Genomic DNA, 17,383 nt, shown 5'->3' on the forward strand with positions numbered 1-17,383 from the left:
TGTGTGTGTGTGTGTATATATATATATAAATAAAAGGAAACAATGTGTGGGTGGCCCCGAAAAAATCACTGCATTGGGGGGGGATCGAAAGACAAATCGGCCATGCGTAAACGGCCATAGTCTTTCAATTTGTTGTGTATGTAACTCAGAGATGCAGAAAATTCTCTGACTAATTGCAGGCCCCGTCACAGTTCCTCCACAACATATACTATACAAAGCTCTCCTTCCAGGCACACAACATATTATAATGAACACAGTTATCTTTCTGGCATTTGATTGCATCTTTTAATACAGTACAGTAATGTTAAATTCAGCAAATGCCACGCAATAGTTTGGCCACAGCTTCTTCACAGTAGGTCAGGATGTGCACTTCGATTGTGCTTAAGATTTTACTGCTATTTTCATTAGACATTGTTGATGATGTTACAGCAACAGCATGAAGCAAGATGTTCTTGACTACCACCCTGTGGGGAGTGTAAATGTGTCCACTAGCTCTCAAAACTATAAAGATTTCTCCAAACAGCAAATGGCATACAGTTGCTCCTGTTTCTGGCCATTCATCCCATTGCTAGTAACAATGGCTTGCGCCTTACCACTCCACTAAGCAAAGTTTCCTCCAGCCTAAGGTAGGGTACCGCCCAGTGTTGTTGGGACAGGATCTGCTGAACCTGGCCCTGCTACATCTTGGGCATGACACTCTTACTCCTTTGCCAGCCTCTCTATGGCATCTTAACTCAGCCATGCTGAGAATCTTCTGTTCTTCACAAATAGTAGCTGGGATGCAGTGCTTTTAACCACAGGAGCCTCTTGTTCTCCAGCTGATGTTCATGTATGCTCCCAATTCCTGGAGCATAAGAATAATAGCTGAAAGTGGGAAGAGTTGGTTTTTATACCCCTCTTTTCTCTACCTTTAAGCAGCCTTAAAATGGCTTACAATCGCCTTCCCTTCCTCTCCTTACAACAAACACCTTGTGAAGTAGGTGGGGCTGAGAGAGTTTGGAGAGAACTATGACTAGCCCAAGGTCACCCAGCAGGCTTCATGAATAGGATTGGGAAAACAAATCTGGTTCACCAGATTAGAGTCTGCCACTCATATGGAGGAGTGGGGAATCAAACCCAGTTCTCCAGATTACAGTCCGCCATCCTTAACCACTATACCATGCTGGAACCATACTAGATCATGCTTACCCTTCTTACACAAACCATATGTTTAAATGTCATAGCACAAGGATATCTCTGTGATATTCTCAAAAGTTATTTTGAATGTACCTTCTCTTTGGTCCCATTGGGTTTGGATCATTAAAATGAAAATACTTGGTCAACAGTCCAAAGATGCACTCTTTTTTCTATCTATTCTTTATTAAAGTTGAATACTAATGAAGAGAAACATGATTTGCTCATTTGTTCCTATTATTTTAGTCTTATGCCAGAATTTCATATTGTAAATCAAGTTCCATTGAATTTCTGGACTAATTTACAGTGGCGCTGAAAGAAGAGCTTAATAATGTAGTTCACAAGCTGGTTAAATGAGCATACTTACTGTTAAAGGCCATCAGGTTAAGTGGTTTGCATTTTGAGCTTCACTAATAGCAGGATGCTGGATACGGAGTGCCCAAAAGAGCTAGAGAAGGCACCAACTTTCCTGTCAGCAGAACAGTCCAGATATGGAGCCTCTCCTGCTGCCTACCTCTCCCAATTAGAGATCTTTAGACATAGGAAAGCATTCACCCTTGCCAGATGCCAAGCCCTTCCCTCAGCGGTTGTGGATGGGAGATACAGAAAGGTTCCCCTGGAAGATAGGTATGTCCCTGTGCTTTAAAGGAAATTGAAAAAAACAGAGCATGTTCTACTGCACTGTCCATTATATCATGAGGTTCATTCTATCTCCCCCTGGCTTAGTCGGCACTCCAGCCATTCAGGTCAGGAGCATACTAAAATTTGCTTATAGACGAAAATCCACAGGCTACAGTAGGAACAGCTATGTTTTGTGCAGCGGCCAGTAGAATCCGTCAGACGCTGCTACAGACCGGTGTGTCAGTAATTTTGATGGGTAGTTTATATAATTTATATAGTTTGCAAAGAGTCCAAACAACTTTTTTACTATTTGTATTAACCTGTGGGTAGAGCGTAACACTAAGGGTTTTAATGGTAAATTGTGAAGAGCTGTGCTGGTCTATGACTGTTTTTAATAAAGATTGATTGATTTATATTATATGTAATAGACACTTTTACTACCTGGAACTCAGGAAACAATTCATTTTGCAGGATTGTGCCAGATATTTGGCACATATTGACTTCTCTTCTGGTGGATATCAAGATGCATTTCCCAGAGAGTTTAATATTGACTAAAGAGAGCCCAAGTCCAATAGTAGTTTTGAAGGACAATATATCTTGAAATTCTTGTTTTGTTGCATACATTCAAAATTGCCGTTGATGTTTGGAAAGGCCTCTCTCTTTCATTTTGCTGTAAGCGTTCCATACTTCTGTCTTACTTTCCAAATCTTTAGATAATGTGAACTTAGACCCTTTGGAAAGTATAGTTTACTTTCAAAGAGAATAAAAAACTAGCTCTGATAGGGATAATTTTCAAAGAGAATTAAAAAATTAGCAATAAAGATGCATTGGTTTGCATGTGACCTTCATTTGGTTAATGTTGTTGCCTTAGTCAGTATTAGAGTTTGAAGTAATAAATAGTCAAAGCTTTCTGACCCAGAATGGCAGTTCACTTAATTTTCCTTAATAGCTGCTTTATGTAAGTAATATCCGGTGTTTATATATTGCTGGATTCTACCCTTTGTTATCAAGCATTCAAGTGGAAAAGAACAACATGGTATTTTCTAATCTTAATTTATCATCTGCTTTTGTTAAGAATGTAAGAGGATTGTAACTAAGTCACAATCCTAGCATCGGGAGCTGGAGCAGACATATTTAATGACATATTTAATGAGTGGGCTGACTGTAACAGCTATACAAATGCACATTCTGAAAGAGCCTGTCAGTTTGCACTTAATGGCACGATGATTTTTTTTAAGCATGTATGAGCCATAATAGTGTTAACAAACAGCTGGCATTTGATATACAGGACCTCAGGCTGGGAGATAAAGCTGGGGGCTTTAGGAAGGGAAGAGCCCTGGGCCTCAGTGTATATCTGCATGCTGTAGTTTCCCTGTGTGCTGTTCATACAAGCAACAGTCCCTGGAATTTACCTGGGGCTGCTTTTTCAGCTGCAGGGCTGGAGAGCAAACAAAGGAGAAGGATTTCCCCTTCAGCTGTGCAGCACGGTGGGCCAGGGCAACCAAACTTGACCGGGTTTGGGCAACCAGTCAGGTGCCAGGCCTGCTGAGGGAGGGGTGGAGCTTCTAGGCACAAGCCTGGTCAGCTCTGCTTCCCAGTGGTGGCTCCTAGTTCTCGGCCGCAATTGAGCAGTGGCGGCAGGGCAAGCGGTGGGGGCATGCAAAGTGTCCAAGATGAGTGGTGGCAGCAGTTAGAGGGCAGCAGGAGCTGAGATCATGCTGCTTCCGCTCTTACTCTCTCTGGGCACATGGGGGAGCGGGGCTGGAACAGGGCTCAGATCACACCACTGGTAATGACCACAGCTCATCCTTCCTTTTCTTGGGAAGTGGAGCAGGAGAGGAGGAGCTGAAATCACACACTCCTGCTGGCCTTTTTTCTATGGTTCCTCCTTTCTCCCACCCCTTGTTACTTTCCCATCTTCCATTCCCCCCCTTTTTTTTGTTCCTTGGCCTTTGTTCTCCAGTCCTCCTTTTTTTGGGGGGGGGGGGCTGTTGGAGCTGCAGGCGCGGGGGGGCACTAGAAAATAATCGAGAGTAGGACGGCTTTACTGCAACAGCAGCACATCATAAAGGGTTGTGGCAAGGGTTGCCAGGTCCCACCTCGGCTCTGGCGGGAGGTTTGGGGGCGGAGCTGAGGCTGTGCCAATGCAATTGCGTCACTTCTGGTTTACACCTGGAAGCGCTGCATCGCAGCGAGCCTTTTATCAGTCAAACTGGGAGTTTGAGTGGTAAAAGGTTTGTTACGATGTGGCGCTTCTGGGTATAAACAGGAAATGATGCGATCGTATTGGCGTGGCCGCGCGCACACGCAATCCCCACTTCCAAACCAGACGCTGGATTGGCAGGCAATGCAACCCTGGATTGGCAGGCAACCCTAGTTGTGGCAAAGGGGGGGCTTCTACCTCATGGCAGCGACAGACCGTTGGGGTGGGCTCATTTCACTGGGGGATGTATATGGGGGCAGGGCTGTTCTGAAGGATCTCTATGGGGACAGGGCTGGGGAGTCCTCATTGCAAAGCAGGTGACACTTTTGTGCACCTCCTTCCTTGCTGGGCTTTCTTAGCAGATATACTACTGTTAATAATAATTAAAAAGGAAAGAAACATGAAAGGTAGTCTAACTGACTGATTCAGACACCTCTGGGAAGGGTGCGATGCCCCTCCCAAAAGGCTGTGCACCCTTCTGCCCTAGTCAGCCAGCCAATTGTCTCATGTCCTGCCACGCAGAGTCAGAAAAGCCAGTGAGGGGTGGCACGAGTTTGCTCTCCCCTTGGCTGGCAGCTGGTGCTTGTACGGGGCTTGGGATCTCTAGATCGGCGCACACCCACAACTGAGAGAAATTCGGCTGTTTTTCGGTTCAGGCCAAACCGAATCAGCAGCCCTATCTGGGGTAACGGTTTTTTAGGCACAACAGATGGGACTTTCCTCACTAGTTTCAGTTTGCTAGCGTATTGTGGATATGCCTGGCTGTCCTGGGACTCCAGCCAAGGGACTTGCAGGTGCACTCCTTTCGCGAAGGCATGGCCACAGAGGTGGTGGGGCTCCGGCTCTCAGCCACTTGCATTCGAGCCGTTGAGTACTGGAGGCCCTCTGCCTTTAAGACATCCATCCATTCTACCCCTCAGCCTCTTACTAACTCCCTTTCTTTTCATGCTAGCAGGGCAGCACAGGGTCTGGATCATGAGCCAGAGCATTGTTCACTGGGCCGGGATCTACATGGCTTCTTCCAGATGGGAGACATCTCTGGGACTAAAGTACTGGCTCTCAGTCACATGGATTGGGCTCCAAGGAATGTGCTGGGAGGTGCTCGTGCCTGCTGTCATGCGACAGGTTGTCATGCGGGAGGGTGGGGCGAGCAGATGCTCTGGTCATCCAGCTAGGAGAAAATAATCTCACTTGTAGGAAAGGGGTGGGCCTGTGGTGGGCCATGGGATTTCCTCCATGGGATGCAGCTCTTCTGGCCCAAGTTATTGGACTGTCATAGCTTGCACAAGGCAATTTCACTGGGTAAATTCGATGTGGTGAGATGGATGTTGAACAAGGCAGCTGGCCGGGTCACGGAGGCAGCTAGGGGCTCCATCATTTGACACCTGGAATTTCCTTCAGGCAAGTGGCCCTCTTTTAGGTGGATGGCGTGTATCTTTCCAAATGGGGCCAGGACATGTGGCTTCATAGCATCCGTGATGGCCTCTTTTCTTGGGTGCAGCATAGGAGGGCTGGTGGGAGAGGGGCTGTTGCCTTCTCTTGTGGCAGTTTGGGCATTGGACCAGATCCAGTTTTGGGGAGGCTGAGCTTGCGTGCCTGCCTCTCTGGGTCCGGGGACCCCCGTAACGGGGTCTTGAAGGTGGGGCTGTCCGCATTACGCCTAGCTTGGAGCTGGCACCCAGCTCTATTCCTCAGGTGGCAAGGGAACCACACAGTGGATTACACCCATGTGGGACCCCTGGACTTGCCATCTCATGATTGCGCCCCCAGCAGGTTGGCTGGGGGGAAGGTTGGTCATCAGCCAACAGGCAAGTTGCCCAATGCTGGATCCATGCCCTATGCTACTCTGGTGCTCCTACGATTGTACACAATAAAAGCTGTGTCCTTTCCTCCTCCCAATCAGTGTGGTCTGTTGTTTATTCTTCCATTCCCCCTCCCTCCCTCCCTCCCTCCCTCCCTTCTTTGTCTGCAATCTAATCTCACGTTTCTTAGCAAATTCTTGGGATAGATAATGGTTCTGCAGTCCCTAATTTTTTAAAGAAACTTCAAACCAGTAAGATGATATAGTTGCCCACCTAATTCCTGTTTTTCAATAAGAACATTTCCCCCACTGTCATAAGTTTTCAATGCAGTATTAAACCCTTTTGAGCCCATTTGATGGGCTTAGAAGCGTGTAACTCTGTTTAGGATTACACTGTTAATCAGTTCCATTTCGTTCTTTTCTCATTCTAATTTTCTTTCTGAAATATTTCCACAGATAGGTGACCACCTAGTTTTTTTTATTCAGAGAATTAATGCTATTTATTATGTTATGTTGCTGGGGTACTCCAAAAATAAATGGATTGCTGCCAACAGGCACTGCAAAACGGTGTCAAAACAAGCAACACGGTTAATATCATGTTCTTATAGTTGAGACTAAATCCGTTTGGGATGACAAAATGCAATGAGCCCGATTTGCTTGTTTGTTTGTCAGTGAATTACCAAAATGATAAATTATTTTGCGGTGCCTAATGCTGAAGGGCATATTAAGAAATGCATGAGGCTCTTTGAAACGGAATAGCTTGATGGTTAAAATGGGCTAATATTTATCTTGCTCTTTCTACCGTTTGACTTTAAGAACCTGTAGAAAAAGGTCTATTTACTTTAGAAGGAAGGTGAATTGGATTTCTGCCAACTTGGTGCAGTCCCTAAATGAATATGTCAAATGCAATATTGTTTCTGAAAAAATAATAATTCAGGAAGCAGTCTTTTCATCTAAGTAGAACTTTTCATTAGTTTTGAATTAAATTTGAGTAATTACCATTTGATTATAGAGTCGTATTCTGCAAATGCCTCGGGAAGAAATTTATGAGCTTGGACCATGCATTTATAAACTCCTCTCGCTTCTTGTCATTCCTACATTTCAAAGTATATCTTGTGAATGAGAAAGGCCTTTGTGTTAATATTTACTGGAATTCTCAGCCCATGTACATTTAAAATCAAAACATTACAGATCTTACCCATCTTAGCATATCCTAATATTATACTAAGATACCCATTTAAAACTGTAATATAGATACAGCATCCCTTAAAATTGTTTGATATTTATCGGGGGGAAATTACTGTTGCCAGTACTGAAAGCTTATTGCAATTATACCATATATATGGTCACATCTTTATGAATCGGCTCTTTATTTGGGAGGAGAGCTCTTTAGATGTGAATTATAGATACAAGTTGTGTTCAGCCCTAAATGTATGACATAGAAATTCAGAATTTTCCATACCCTTCCAGTGTCTTTTTGTATCTTGTTGCATATGATGAATATTTCAAATAATTAGGTTATCCTTCCATGACTATTTCCATAAATATTTCTAGTAATTTGGAGTCAAAAAAAGGTATATTGGATGTGATTGGAACTCCCATTTTCTCCCCTTTGATTTTTTTTTTTATGATCAGCTGTGGAATGCAACCATATTAGATCAGGACTGTTGTCCGGGGACAGGTCAACTCTCTATTTTGTTCTACATACCATCAGCTGTTTTCCCCAGTCTTCCTTGTCAGGGCAAAGAGCAACTTTACATGGTAGCTGTGGGACTGCAGGTTACACTAACAGCGCATTCCTGAAGGGGGAGGGATGCTCTTAGGAGCTGGCATGACCCCCTATGCTGGCATCCATTCCACTTGCGCCATGCATACTGGCACCGACACCAGCATAGTGCCACTTACAATGGCTCCCCCAGACTGTGGGGCTTGGGTGCCAGTGGGGCTCCCGCAAGTCCCCATGCCAGCATCCTGGGAGGCGTTCCTGGGATGTTCCAAGGGGTGGAGCTGCTGTTAGGCAGCTTCCCAACCCTTTTTATCCCAGGAACGCCTCCCAGGATGGTGGCGGTCCTGCACCACCTTTTTATGTGGCGCAAGCCCTCTTTCCTCTATGGGGGGTGGAATGCCTTTTTTCCTGGTTTTATTGAGGAAGAAAGGCTTGTCCCCCCTCTGTGACAGTCAGGAAGCCTCTGAGGAGGCTTCTCACCTGTGCCGTCCCGGCTGCCATGGGTCGCCCCCTGCTTCAGGAATGCACTGCCAGAAAGGAACGCGAAGAGAAGGAAGCTTCCCCAAGATTGCAATCCTAATTTGATTTTATCTTCCTGAAGCTGATTCAGTCATGGATCTCTTACATCCTGTGTGTTTGGCATGTGGACTACCATGGGTGCTTCTGCAGGGAATAGCTTACTAGTTGTGATAGCCTTGGCAGTCATTCATTGAGGCCCAAGCATACCTGCATATGTCAACGGCTTCTGTTCTTGTTTTCATGTCTACTCTTATGCTCTGTGTTTAAAATTTTTCATTCACTCTGTGCAACATCAAATTCCCCAAAGTCCAGACATAACAAGGAAGAAAAATAAAATATCCATTTGCCTAGGGTTGCCAGGCTGCGCGGGAGTGTTGGAGGAGGGGACGAGAAAAATTAAAATTAAAATAGGTAAGGCCTAATCTACAAGAAGTTCTTATCAAAGTGTTCATAGCAATTCCTAGTTATTTCTAGAGCGACCTGGAAGTGATAAAGGGTAGCTCTTAGAATCACTGGAATCTCTATAGTAAAACTGGGAGTTCTTACCATAGAATTTCCAGCAGTTCATAGGGATACCCTTTGTCACTTCCCTATGGCAGGCAATGGTACCTGGGGGCGGGAGATCCCCTGTCCTCACTGGGGGCTCGGCAGCCCTACTTTTGTCTACCAAAAGGCATTGGAGTTGTCCTCAGAATGGTGGTTGAATGTTGGGTAGGGGGTGTTCCTCAGCTACAACTACAACAAGTGGTGGTGATGCTTATCAGGTTATCTGTGTTGTTTTTCTTTCTCAGTTCTTAGCTGGTTTGTAAAGAAAGCAGCCATAGTGAATCATAAGGCCCTACCTGCAAATGATGATAACTGGAGTTTGAATAGGCTTCTGAAGACCCAACAAGAGATGGACTGATGCAATAAAGGAAGCCACAGCCATCAGTTTGCAAGATCTGAGCAAGGCTGTCAAAGATAGGACATTTTGGAGCACATTGATTCATAAGGTCGCCATGAGTCGGAAGCGACTTGACGGCACTTAACACACACACAGGCTTCTTTTCTAACAGGTGGCCAGTGCTAGTAAGAGTTAATTGCAATATGATTATTTGCAGTACAATAAGTTTCTAGTCTTTCTAGCCTTTTACCTTTTTAGTGTACGAAGTAAAGGCTTCTTATTTTTAATAGCGGTTTTTCATATCACAGTACACTCTGATCCTGATAAAATAATTTTAAAAAAATGAATTCCATTAATTTATATTGATCATTATCAAATGTTTTGCTTCATTGTAGGAGAGAAACCACTCCACTGGTAGCAAGAGTTCTAAAATGTTTTTGATAGCTGCTTTGAAAATAAACCAGTAGTACCTACTAAGACTCTGTATTCTTTCAAGCTGTAATCCGTCTATTTATGTTTTCCCCCCTTTAAGTGACTAGACCTGTTGAAAACAAGCTCTGCCTTGCTCCTGCTCCTCCATCTTCTCAACTTTGCAATATTCCATGTCCTCCTGAGTGTCTGGTTTCTTCCTGGTTGGCATGGGGCCCTTGCATCCATGAAAACTGCCAAGATACACAAGGAAAAAAAGGTGCATGCTGTATTATTTCTTAACCATTTTTGCTGTGGGTTTGTTTGCTTCCTATATTTAGAGGTAGCAATTTACTACCCTTGCTCAAAATGTAATCCTCTCAACGGCAGTCTGTTGGTTTTTAATTGTAATAATACAAGACATTCTGTCAGTCCCATAGTTACCTGGATGGCTGGTTTTGGTCTGGATGACTGGGGTCTCCAGCCTTGTGGGTACATTTGGAATTTTGAGAACAGGTAGTGTTCACCACAAAAAAATGTCTGTCGTGGGACCAAACACAAAATGGCTGCCATAGCGGGCTGGGTCTAATCACAAAATATTGTAAGGTTCCACAAAATGGTAGGAGGTCCCAAGCCAAGTATCTTCCTATCATGGAGGCAGCTGTTTTGAAATGTATGTTCCCTGCAGACACAAAGGGGATGCCTTCTGAGCTCTTCTGAAGCATGTCCTGCTTCAGTGAGGTGGAGGGAAGACAAGATAGGCTCTTTGCTTTGAGGAGGTTATGCTTTGGGGAAAGGGCAAGTGGTCATCAAGAGACACATCAGTGGGCTCCATGTTGGGGATCACTATCTTAGTCAACGGCACAAAAACTCAACATGTTTATTAGTCCATTACCAACAAGTCTACGTGAATTTCTAGGTCTGAAACAAATCTGTTGCTTTATTATTTATTAAATAGAGTTTTCCAGCCTTGGGACAAAATGGAGTGGGGCCAGTGATTCCTTTCTGCTAAATGAGGAATCTTCCACCAGAAAAAAGGAATCCTTCCAATAGTAGCTTCCTTATTTAAAAGAAAGCAAATTTGCAATATATTTTGCAAATTGTGCAATATCTTCTGTTTTTTATTAATTTGTTCTGGGGGTAAAACTTAATCATTTTTTTTCTTTTTCCTTCTTAGGTTTCAAAATGAGGGAAAGACGTGTTATTGTGGAACCAGTGGGTACTTCTGGTGGTTGTCCACACTTGATAGAATCCGTTCCTTGTGAAAATCCAGCATGTTACCAGTGGATTATTTTAGAAGGAGTGTGTTTACCTTATAATGGAATATGTGGTCTCGGGACTCGTATGCTGCATGCTGAATGCAAGAACTACATGGGTACGTAGCATAAATGATGTTCGTTTCATTTAACTGCACGTTGCATAAATATTGAAAGGATTTTATAGTAATTGTCCTGTCGAAATTCATGATTGCAGTCTCTCGCATTTTACAATGGGATAACATTTCCCCAAAGATTGTTTATTGTGCATTTCAATTGTTGTCGTTAAGTGAGGTGTCATCTTAAGCAAAGAATACTTATTACCATCAGTCACTGCTGGTAATGTTTCATTGCAGCCTTTTAAAGGATTCCTCTTGAAGCCTAACTGCCTTGCGGTAAAGATGGAGTTGGAACATAGAGGAAACTTTAACTGGCTTCATTTCATTGTAAGTGTGATAGTCACAATTTTGAGAGTGAATCAGTGCATTCCTGACCTTTAAGGGTGAAAGCCCTTAGGAGGCCAGGAAGGTGCTGCGCCGGCGTTCAGCCCCACCGCGCTGGCTCCCAGGCTACTTACAGTAGCGTTAGTGTCCCCAGCGCCGGCATGGAGGCCCTGTTGCTGCCGCACCACCCTGGAATGCCAGCAGGGCCTTCCAACGGCGTCCCACCGGCATAAATGCCTGTGCCGGTGTTCTGGGGGGTGTTCCAGCATCCCAGGAGGTGTTCCTGGGGCGTTCCGGGGAGAGGAGCTGCCTTTAGGCAGCCTCCTGTCCCCGTTCTCCCCGGGTACACTGGCAGCGAGAAGAGCGAGGCTGTGCCTGCTTTTTAACAGGCACAGCCTGACTTTTCTCTACGAGGCGAAAGCCCCATTAAAAATTTAAAAAGCCTTTAAAAGCCTTTCTTTTTTAGTTTTTAGTGCTTCGGAAATGGGTTAGGAGGCGCTGCAGTGGCGCCTCCTCCCACCATCCCTAAATGCTGAAATCTCAGGAATGCTCTGAAAATCTTATAGAGCAAAGAGGACTCTACACTGTGATCCAGAGCTGACAGTTGTCAGACAGTTACATTTGTACAGTTACATTTGATAAAATTATTCCTTTTATTATAGGATATTACTAATAAGTTTCTTATCAAGCGTTGTTGTGGTGTATATTCAAAATTATAGACATCAAAATCAACTTAATTCTTTGTATAATACAACCTGATATAAATTGTACAATAATTTTAGAACTTGTTGGAATAATATCGTACCTGAAACAGTAGGCGGTCTTCAAAGGGATGGTGTTGAAATCACTGCAGAATGTTTGCAGGGCAGACACAAGTGGGGAGTAGTAAAATAAGTGCTGTTATTATGTGGCATATCATGTTTCAAAGTACAGTTTTGATTATTGGTTTGAATGACTTTGCAATGTGATCCAACATGAAGTGAAGCCAGAACTATTTAGATTTAAGCAAGTTAAGTGTAATAGATTTTACGGTTAGGCGTATATGAACTGTTGTAAGTCGAAAGAAAACGTTCCTTATTGAAAACCTATCTTCTCTTGAAAACTAGATCAGGGTTGCCTACCACCAGCCTGCTTTGTGCCAGGATAATTTTTTTTTTAAAGGTTGCTACATCACCTTCGGGTTAAACCTGGAAGTGATGTAGGCTAGCTCTGGGAATCGCAGGAAATTCAGTGGTAAAACTCATTTCCCTGCTGGTAGGGGGACTTTTGGACTGGACAAGATAGTGGCAGATCTGAGGGGGGAGTCCAAGAAAGGAGGAAAGAGAGAAGTGGGGGAGATCATACTCTGTGTGATCTTGTTGTCTGTGTGTTGGTGTGGCCATGCAGGTAAGGCCTGGAGGAGAAACCAAATCGGCCTGTATGACTAAACCCTAGAACTTATATACTTAATTTCCTTCTGTTGTGGGGGGTTCTGTGAGAGTTTCAGGTACCTAATTAAATTACTTTGTTTGCTAGTTCAAGGCTTCAAATAAAATTGCTTCTGCCATGAGGGCAGAGCAGGCTCTGGCCTGAGAAAGTTCTGATGTTATGGTCAACTCAGGCACAATGCCTGGGTCTTTGCTACAGATATGCTATATATGTGGGTAAATTTCATTAAACCTTTGTTACTGTTTGCTTCCTTTGTCACAAGTACCGGCCATTCTTTGGTGGCCAGAAGTCAGCTAAGTCATAAATTCTGCTCTCAGGTTTAATCTTTCAGCAAGGGCCACTTAGTTGCTTCACCTTGTGCTACCTAGATTTTAATAGGCTTTTTATTTCCTTGTCAGACTTTTAAGTCTGCTTTTCTATGGACTTCCCTGCAGTCCTAGGGTGCCTTAAAGCAATAGGTCAAGGGTGTCGAACTCATTTGTTACGAGGGACGGATATGACATAAATGTCATTTTGTCGGGCCGAGCCATGCAAACCATAAAATGTAATGCCAGGTATCGGAGATACAAACTTTATAGAAGACACAGGCAAAGCCGGTTAATGATATTATTATTTTTTACTTTATTTTTTTTATTTGAAATACAAACATGCTTAACATAATACTCTTACAGTATTTTCTTTTATTTAACAGTCTTTGATCATTAACACCTCGGAACTGGAGTGGCTGCCTCGGCCGGTAAGCCTGCAGCGGGCTTACCGGCCCAGATCAGGAGTGGCGGATGACTGCCTTGGCTGCCTTGTGGGCTGGATGAGATCCCTCAAAGGGCCAGATCCGTCCCCGAGCCTTAGAACGTAAGAAAGGCCCTGCTGGATCCGACCAAGGGCCATCAAGTCCAGCAGTCTGTTCACGCAGGGGCCAACCAGGTGCCTCCTGGAAGCCCACAAGCAAGACAACTGCAGCAGCACCATCCAACATGGATGTTTGACGCCCCTGCGTTAGGTGGTTTAGAGGGTCTGGGCTACACAACAAAGACCAAACTTTGTTGTTTTGAAGATGGATGGGATTCTAGTAGAAAGATAAAGCTTCCCCAAAGATGATGTGCGGGTAGGGTCCCAGGGAGGTTGCCACCCGTTCCCCTCTGTGCTCACCAATGCGTCTGGGCAGAGCCTCCTCGGCCTCAGACCAGTCGGTGGGAGATTCTGAGCTCTCTTCTCCCTCTGTGGCGTCCAGGGTGCCCGTCTGGCTGGGCTTGAGGCAGCCAAGTTCTGTCCTCACTGCCCTCAGCTTCCACCCTTATAAGCTGCCAGGCCCTTCCTGGCCACTCCTGACCATCCCAGACTCCTCCCTCAAAGGCCATATAGGGGCCTGTTGTTGTGGCTTTTTTGGCTCCACCCCTCTCCATGTCTAAGACATGTGGGCGTGCGAGCCTAAGTTACCCCACCCAGGCCTGCCCGCTGATCAGCTGTTTGGCAGTGATCAATGGGCTGGGGCAGTTTGAGCCCGGATTTCTCTTCCCCGCTTGGTTCCACCCTCCGGAGGGAGGTCCCTGTCTGTTGGGAAACCTGCAGGGTGCGGACTGGGACGTTGCTTGACTCCAGCCTGCTTCGCCAACGGCAGGCCTTGCTGTCCCCAAAATGAGAGGGAATTCCCAGGATGGCCCAATGGAGGCTGTGGTGGGGGATGGGGAAGACCTGGGGCATAGCGGCGACCTGGGACAGATGAATCCTGAGGTCCAAATTCAGCATTGCATATCCTTCTAACCGTCTTTTAAAACATTCTGTATTGTTTGTTTCTTTCAGCACCTTCTGATGTTCCCAAATTCAAGCAGTAGCTTGTTTAGTTAGGCCAGTTGCTGGAGGTTAGCTGATCTGATACATTCCAGTGTATTTACTCAGTTCGTACACCTTTTTCTTAGCACTGGGCCCAAGGGCTACTTTGAATGAGTACAAAAGCTGTTTCTGTTTAATTTAGTATGAAGGTCACATGCAGCTTTTCTTTTCAGAATACCAATAAATGGGGCCTTGCTCCGTTTTCTAGTTGCTGTTTATTTTTCACTGGAAAGCTGTGATTTATCGGTGATGGGCGAACCCTCCTCTGTTATGTCATAAATTGTGACCGTGTACTTAAACATTCGAAAGGGAGTTTGCTTGTTATACAACACTAAACATTGTTCTAAGTTGTTACTGCAATATGTTGTGCAAGTATTTTCTCCCCTGCTCTGTCTATAGGGTTGCCAGGTCCCTCTTCGCCACCGGCGGGAGGTTTTTGGGGGCAGAGCCTGAGGAGGACGGGGTTTGGGGAGGGACTTCAGTGCCATAGAGTCCAACTGCCAAAGCTGCCATTTTCTCCAGGGGAACTGACCTCTATCGGCTGGAGATCGGTTGTAATAGCAGGAGATCTTCAGCTAGTACCTGAAGGTTGGCAACCCTCTCTGTCTACCAACCCATCTGACAAAAAAGAAAAGAACTTGCAAAAAGGTGGTTTTCATGTGTGTGTGTCTATATGTGTGAAGCTGTATGGCTCGCCATCATAATATTCTGGCTGTGCCCTTTCTGTATGCCTGAAGGTGAGTGTGTTCATGTACATTGAATATTCCAGTTTTAACGACAAATATCTTGTGCTTTTTTGAAATGCTGTCTGGCCCTCGGGTTTTGTTCGATAAGTTCTGAGCATGAGCCATAATGATAGACGCTGCTGACCTCACAGGAGGAAAAGCACTACGTTCACTCAGAATGAATGCTGATTTTAATTGACTTGTCACCTGTCCGCGATTGCCTAGGCATAAGCCAGTCAATTGTGAGATCCCACAAGTAACAACTATTTAGTCAGCCACCATGCCTCATTTGGCCAGTTGCACAAATGCAAAACCATACGAAACACTGTGAGCTTAAACAAATCAATGCAATCATGTGGGGTGCTTGACTCAAACAAAAGCAGACGTTGCCAACAACGTGAGTTCAATTTTTTAATGCCATATTTGTGAAAATTGCATTGTCACTATGATGAATGCAAATATATGCCCTTCATGCCTGAGACAGTGTTCATGCTGTATCAGTTTTGGAGCACCAAAGGTCTTCTGAGATACAGCCCTTTAACTGCAACGAGGTCAGTAGGTGTTATTTCTATTTTAATCACTGTGCAAGGCTGCATGAGTATTTGCTTTTTCTGTTCGGGTGTACCTGTGAAGAATTTTATTGTGGTCTGATAATTGGCTTCATTCGAAGCAGAAAGCTTAGAAAGGCAGGTTGATTTTCTCAACATGATATTCTATGGTGGAGCAATCAAACTTTATAAAGACAGACTGACAGACGAGTCAACATTTCTCTGACATGCCTGTCCTCAAAGCAGTAATTTCATTGCGAATTGCTGAGCTCAGGGTCTAATTTGTGTTTTAAATAACGAAAGATGTTGGCATTTTGCCCCCTTCATTCTACCATTTTCAAGGAGACATTCATGATTCTTTTCTTTTTTTAATACTTAAGAAATCCTGAAAGTGTGGTGGTAGCGGTCTGTGTGTGATTGAAGCCATTCTTCTCAAGCTCCAAGAGTTACATGGAAGTCCCTCTCGGATTCCAGCTGTGTGTTCAGACATTTTCCTTATGGCAGGGGTGATGGGACATTTATTTCTCCTGTTCCACCAAATTTGGAAAGATTTTGCAATACATACTCAATTTAACTGGCAGGTTAAAAATAAACGAGGTGTTAATTTAGATATGCTCGGGCAGGAATATGGTTTGAAGGCTTTACTGTTTTAAAATATCAACAAGAATGTAACAAGGTTATCACGGACCAGTTTGCATGAACTGATGTATTTTTAAAATCCTAATATGTAACTTTATGCACATATCCCAGACAGGATGCATTCCCGTTGGCTACATCAATTTGTGAACAATATTTTTTTAAATGAAAACAAGTATTTATTTTAAACAGTCATCACAATCTATAAATGACTTATAAATTGTATTTTATTCAGATAGGGTCTATTTAAATACTTGAATTAAAGCCTTTACCTCCAAAAAAAAAAAAAAAAAAAAAAAAGAATATCACAGACCAGTTATTAATACCCACCCCCTGCAGTCTGCAAAATGATTTTCTCCCTCTGATGCCTGTAGGATTAGATAAGGATTGTAGAATTGAGCATCCTAATTGCATAGCAGTAAGGTTGTTGGCTCTGTGTTTGGTACACAATGACCAATCAGTGCACATGTAAAATAATAAGAATGTAATGCTTTCTGCTCATTCAAAGCCACGTAATGATAATTACCTTGGGCAGCTGTAAACCTTTCAGGTAGACATAATACTTGCTGTTACCCTTGCTGTTTTTCATAGAACACCACAATATTCCAGAGCGAGTTCTTGTTAATTCTTGTGGTGTCAAGAGTCCGATATTTCCCTCAAATGCCTGCGAATTCATCATAGCAGTCTGTGTCAATTAAATCAACAAAGAAGAGAGGCATTGGACAGTACAGTGTTAGAAAACAACTCCCATGTTCCTTGATGAATGTAGCACTTCATGAATGACAAAGTTCAAGAAATGACAAGTACGGGAGCTCTTGTTGCCTCTTTTGAGTTCTGTCTCTCTTTGCAAGCTTCACAGCTACAGTTTATAGAAGATTATTCTGATTCCAGCACAGACAATGAGTCTAGGTATGTGTTCTGGCTGGGATACTGAAAGCATCCCAGGGTACATGAGGATGAAGGAAGAGAGTGTCTGCCAGCCCAGAGGAGTAAGTAAAATCCTTGCTATAGAGGAAAAAATAACCTCAACAGCCCATGGAACTCCTTTTCCCGAGGAGCTAGTGGTCTTCTTATATTTGTCACCTGATTTGCAGCAAATATATATATTTACTTATCTAAAACATTTTTATGCTGCCTTTTCACTTGACCAGGATCCACAATGCAGTGAACATTTAAGCAGTTA

General features: G+C 44.0%; 1 protein-coding gene across 1 annotated transcript in view; it reads left to right on the top strand.

Annotated features, from left to right (window-relative positions):
• The window catches only part of THSD7B (thrombospondin type 1 domain containing 7B), a 466,994-nt gene that overhangs the window by 142,260 nt on the left and 307,351 nt on the right, over positions 1-17,383 (top strand). Inside the window, exons 5-6 of the mRNA XM_056861246.1 lie at positions 9,459-9,614; positions 10,512-10,709. Of these exons, the coding sequence (XP_056717224.1) occupies positions 9,459-9,614; positions 10,512-10,709 (354 nt within the window). The remainder of the gene's footprint in view (positions 1-9,458; positions 9,615-10,511; positions 10,710-17,383) is intronic.

Source organism: Euleptes europaea, chromosome 15 (genome assembly GCF_029931775.1).
Source record: "Euleptes europaea isolate rEulEur1 chromosome 15, rEulEur1.hap1, whole genome shotgun sequence".
Classification (NCBI taxonomy): domain Eukaryota; kingdom Metazoa; phylum Chordata; class Lepidosauria; order Squamata; family Sphaerodactylidae; genus Euleptes; species Euleptes europaea.